Here is a 5,887-nt window from a genome sequence, read left to right on the forward strand (position 1 = left end):
TGATGACTTTCAAAGTGAAAGTCATCACACTCAAAAAATGCATCTTGTGGGAGGCCCTCCAAATCAATTTGGGACAAGTTTCGACCTCCACCCTTTTAGAGTTTCAGTCTCGTGAGACTAAACTCTCGCTACCCTCGAAGTAGGGTCAGAAGTTACCAATGGATGTAGCTTCTTTGTTACTTTGTTCAGTACGATCCCAGGAAGCCGCTTCTGTTCAAGGGCCGCCTTGGGAACTGCGGCAAGCTATTTCTGAAGATTGTATGGGTGTCATCTCTCAGCAGGTTTCCGGTCATATCGTGTCTTCTTCAAGACTTTGTCCACAACTCCCCCTATCATTGTTTGTGCTAAATTTAAGTAGGTCTGGATATGTAATAAGTTACTTTTGTTTCTTAGAATATGTACGAAAAGAAGCTCGCCTAGCTTCAATTTGCTTTGTTTTATGTTCGGTTGTACTACCGCTAGGATGTACTTCCAATTTTACTTAATGCAAATTTTACCCGTTGTCAAAAAAGAAAAAATAAGTAACACATATAATTTGTTATGCCTACAGTTACTAGGACACTTTTGTTTATAAAGTTGATTAGATAGGATATAGCTGTGAATTTAAAATTATTTCCTACAAATCATGTATCACTTGTGTACCACTATTTTTATTAGTGGTTATTATCACTATGATCAGTGTAACTTGTTAATATTGAAAATTCAAATATATAATAATTAACACTAGTAGAATAAATGCTATTTGCTGCGGTGATATTGCTACGGTTTTACCCGTACGCAGCAACATAACACGTAAAAAAAAAGAAAAATATAAAATAATCATATTGCTGCGGTTTCGGCCAAAAACCGCAGCAATATGATTTCAAAGTAAATTTTTTGAAATTTTTTTTACTAATATTGCTGCGGTTTCTCGAAAAAACCGCAGCAATATATTAAAATAGTATAAAAATTATTGTTTTAATATATTGCTGCGGGACCTCGTGAAAACCGCAGCAATATAGACTCTTTTAAGTATAAAAAAAAAATTTGTGGCTCAACTAGGGTTTTATTCCCCCTTCTCTCTCATTAGCCGTTCACTAGAACAGACTCTCTCTCTCCTCACATAAACGCTCTCTCTCCTCACATAAAGGAACGCTCTCTCTCCTTACATAAACGCTCTCTCTCCTCACTATCTCTCCAAGCTTCGCCATCTCTCTCCTCTTCGTTCTCATCACGTCGTTCGCGGTTCTCCGACGAATACCTCGATCTGCTTTGTGGTGGAGACGGCTTCATCGTCTCGAGCTTGTTCTCATCACGTCGTTCGCCGTTCTCCGACGAAGACCTCGAGTAAAATATTTCCGACGAAGATCTCCATCTGTTTTCCGACGAAGACCTCGATCTGCTTTGTGGTGGAGACGGCTTTCAGCGTCTCGATTTTGTTCTTATCACGTCGTTTGCCGTTCTCCGACGAAGACCTCTAGTCACATATTTCCGACGAAGATCTCCATCTGTTTTCCGACGAAGACCTCTATCTGTTTTTTTTGTTTTTTTTCGTTTTTTTGAATTCATAATTTTTCCTTTTTTTTCCTTTTTTTTCCGTTTCTTAAACTAGGTTTGCAGTTGAAATTTTTTTTTATTTTCAGTTTTTAAGTATTATTTGTTTTTATTAGTCATTTACTTGTAATTTTATTTATTGCTTTTCTATTTTACAGTTTATTCTTTTGTAATATTGATGTAATTAGATTTTTCATCTTTATATATTAATGAACATTTTATCTTCAGTTTGTCTGAATTTAATTGAGAATATGTTAGTTATTTGGTTTTAATATTTCAAATTTAATTAGCAAATGCAAAAAAAAAAAAAAAAAAATTTTGTCTGTATCAGGCCATATTGCTGCGGTTTTGGATAGAAACCGCAGCAATATACCGGATTTTTTCTGATATAAAATAATAATATTGCTGCGGTTTTGTGCTAGAAACCGCAGCAATATGTTGAGATATTGCTGCGGTTTAAAACCGCAGCAATATAATTAATACCTATTGCTGCCCCCTTAATTGTTGCGCGCCCAAAATCGCAGCAATAGGGCACTTTTTAACCGCAGCAAATAGCATTTATTCTACTAGTGTAACCAATAACATGAAGTGACACACAACTGGCATGTGAGTCGTAGATTTGGATTCCAAAGTTGTGTACTCTTTGTTTTGGATGAGAAAGTGAATAAAATCCTGAAATTTTTGGTAGTGGGAAAGAGAGATTAAAAAATATTGATGTGCCATTAGAATGGAAGTGAAAAACTACAAAAATAGTACATGACGATGAAAGAAAAAATATTGTAAAGAATATTACTGGGAAGGAGGGAGTAAACCTTAAAATGCAAAAAAAAAAAAAAAAAAATCTGAAACAAGCATAAAACGATTTTCATTAATAATTAAACTAGCCAACATACACTTATTAGATTTGAAGCATCGGCCATCTTGGAAGCTAAGAATGATCATAGCATGATGATCAAAGTTACAAGGAAAATACATATTCATTCATAAAGAAAACAAGGGAAGTGAGAGTTGTATACATCAACTCACTACGACTCTCCTTGATGATGGACTCATTTTATTGGCATCGTGCACGATGGCTATAGTTTTAACTCATCTTGCAACTTTGAGGTTTTTCTTATTTTTCACCACCATCATAACCTCCAAAGCCTCCAACTCGTTTACCAAAAGTTTTACTCATTTGTGCTTCACCTTGACCAGACCCTTGGGCTGAACCAGATGCTTGGCCTGAACCTTGGGCTGCACCAGATGCTTGGCCCGAAGCAGATCCTTGGGCTCCACCAGAAAGTTCATGACTTCCACCAAAGTGGAATCCTCCAGAAGCTCCAAGATGATGTTTAAAGTTAGCATTACCCCCTAATTGTCCTTGGCCCTTGCCGGATGCTTGGCCAGATGCTTGACCTGAACCTTGGGCTGAACCGGATGCTTGGCCTGAACCAGATGCTTTTCCCAAAGCTGATCCTTGTGCACCACCTGAAGCTGATCCTTGGGCTCCACCTGAAGCTGATCCTTGGGCTCCACCTGAAGCTGATCCTTGGGCTCCAGCCGAAAGTTCATGACTTCCACCAAAGTGGAATCCTCCAGAAGCTCCAAGATGATGTTTAAAGTTAGCATTACCCCCTAATTCTCCTTGGCCCTTGCCGGATGCTTGGCCAGATGCTTGGCCGGATGCTTGGCCAGATGCTTGGCCGGATGCTTGACCTGAACCTGATGCTTGGCCTGAACCTTGTCCGGAACCTTGGGCTGAACCAGATGCTTGGCCTGAACCAGATGCTTTTCCCGAAGCTGATCCTTGTGCACCACCTGAAGCTGATCCTTGGGCACCACCTGAAGCTGACCCTTGTGCTCCACCTGAAGCTGATCCTTGGGCTCCACCTGAAGCTGATCCTTGGGCTCCACCCGAAAGTTCGTGACTTCCACCAAAATGGAATCCTCCAAAACCTCCAAGATGATGATTAAAGTTAGCATTACCCCCTAATTGTCCTTGGCCCTTGCCAGATGCTTGACCCGATGCTTGGGCTGAACCTGAAGCTTTCCCTGAACCCGATACTTGGCCTGAACCTGATGCTTCCCCTGAACCCGATGCTTGGCCTCCACCAGATGCTTGGCCTTCACCGGATGCTTGGCCTGAACCCGATGCTTGACCTGAAGCTGAAACTTCCTTGCTTCCACCTAAATTTAATCCTCCAGAACCTCCTAGTTGTTTATTAAAGTTAAGATTACCCCCCAATTGTGCTGCGGCTTGATGTTTGACATGTCAAAGATTTGAGTCAAAAGTGAGAACACAATTATGTAAATTTAAATAAAGTTGTTATCAAATTAATAACATTGTTGAACTTATTATCCAACTAATTCCTTCATGCCCTTTATATTGCAATGAATTGAACTTGATTATTATCATCTTTACTAATTTCATGAGTGTCCTATAACACTAAAGCCAGCTAAATGAGAAAGGAACTCATTGAACTGAGGAGTGGAAATTGGTATGAAAGAAACTACAAGTACTTTTTGAATAACTTTTACCTTTCTTTTGCGCGTCACCATGAAATGCACCTCCTATAGGGAAAAGAAAAGTGGCTTCGATAGATGTTATTGCTATCTGCATATTTAATAAAATCAAAACAGAAAAAAAACAAGAAGATTTAACATCAATCATTCAAGGAAAGAATAAAATAATTATATTGTTCTCTTTATAAAGAAAAAAAAGTTAATGTGCTTACGTAAAGGATAGCGATAATTTGTAGAATGTATGACTCCATTAGACCTTATTTAAAGAGATTAGCTGCGATAGAAAGAGTTGTAGGATGATATATTTTTTCTTTTACTTTTTTTTTCTACTTTTTTTCTTTTTAATTTATTATCGAGATGATAATAAGCTAAGAACTTAGAAACAAGTGTGTTTTGGTGAGATGAAGAACAACGAGGTGGAGTATTTAAAGAGGATTAGGAAGATGACACTGAATGATTTTGAACCATATGTCAATTTGCGGAAGATTTCCAAAAATTAATGCATGGTTAAGACACTATATCAAATTTAGTTCACAAAGATGTAACTGAATATTTTCCAATCTAGTAACACTTGGTTGATTTTACAGAAAATAAGACTTAATTATGGGGAGCATTATAAGGGAAACTACTATTTTTATCTTTGAACAATAAGGGAAAACTAATTCTTAAGAGAAGCACAAAGACTAAAGGGAAATAAATTTATCGAAATAGAGTCTTCATGTTCATGATATGGTTTACAAGTGTTGTTATGAGCAACATATGTGGAGAGTTTGTTTAGTTTAGTTTCCTTTGACTGAAAACTGTAATAAATAGTTATCAACTTATCTATATATTATCATCACATGTTACATATAATCTGTATAAATGAGTTTTTTTTTTAAAAAAAATGGGTAAGATAAAAGACCCTACTGAACTGATACCTCATACAGGTATAATCAGTCAGGTTTGCAGGCCAGACTCCTTGAAAGGAGGGGGGTAATAAGGAAAACCTTACCCCAAAATTTTTATCCCATGATTTTAAACAGGGGCGAAGCCAGGGGGTTTTGACAGGGGCCATGGCCCCCCTCCCCTTGTCAAATTTCTATAGAAAAGTGGTGAAAATCTCAGCCCTCCGAACTTGAGATTAGTTATATTATTGGCCCCCGTAGCTTATATCGCCCCCCCTAGCTTATGTGTTCTGGCTTCACCCCTGATTTTAAAGTCATGAGGCCAAATTTTTACCATTAGGCCAAATCTTGCTGGATAGTATAAATGAGTTATGTGACAGTATTTTGTGTTACAAACTTATAGTATGCAATATAAACATATATTTTCTTCACAATACAAAACTTGGATAAATGTTGATCTCCATGTCGCAGTCTAGTCACTTTTAGAAATCTTCTCGTGCCATGCAGTTCTAAACATTTTTTAATTAATACTAATAAGAACTAAGAAGATACAATCAAAATAATACTACGTACTTATCTTTTGATATTGTCAGCTGTTTTTGTCTTAGCTTTATAAGTTACAAATATAATAGGGTCAATCTGAATAGTCGAGTCATTGCTGATTTTGTATTTTACTCAGCTCAAGATCTTATCCATTTATTAATAATATATATAACCATCGTGTAACTTTAGATGCATTCTTAATTAATTAATACAGTATTATATATATGTAATCTCACGCACCCAAAATAAAATATTTATAACGTAACACAGATCACCATATATTTCAATAATAATCATCGTGATCGAAACTTCGTATTGCCTTACCCTCAAGAGTCAAGATTGCCGCTGAAACAAAACTAAACATGATTGCTAAATACAACCTCACTTTACTAAGCAACCCAGTAAAATACCTAAAATAC

General features: G+C 36.9%; 1 protein-coding gene across 1 annotated transcript; it reads right to left on the bottom strand.

Annotated features, from left to right (window-relative positions):
* Nucleotides 1-1,679: 1,679 nt before the first annotated feature.
* LOC104884517 (glycine-rich cell wall structural protein) lies at nucleotides 1,680-4,446 on the bottom strand. The gene is made up of 2 exons (XM_048639883.2): nucleotides 4,054-4,446; nucleotides 1,680-3,771 (listed from the first exon to the last, which is right to left on the bottom strand). The coding sequence occupies exons 1-2, from the start codon at nucleotides 4,184-4,186 to the stop codon at nucleotides 2,648-2,650; spliced, it is 1,257 nt and encodes a 418-aa protein (XP_048495840.1). The 5' UTR covers nucleotides 4,187-4,446; the 3' UTR covers nucleotides 1,680-2,647.
* Between the last annotated feature and the right edge of the window lie 1,441 nt (nucleotides 4,447-5,887).

This window comes from Beta vulgaris, chromosome 2 (genome assembly GCF_026745355.1).
Source record: "Beta vulgaris subsp. vulgaris cultivar EL10 chromosome 2, EL10.2, whole genome shotgun sequence".
NCBI lineage: Eukaryota > Viridiplantae > Streptophyta > Magnoliopsida > Caryophyllales > Amaranthaceae > Beta > Beta vulgaris.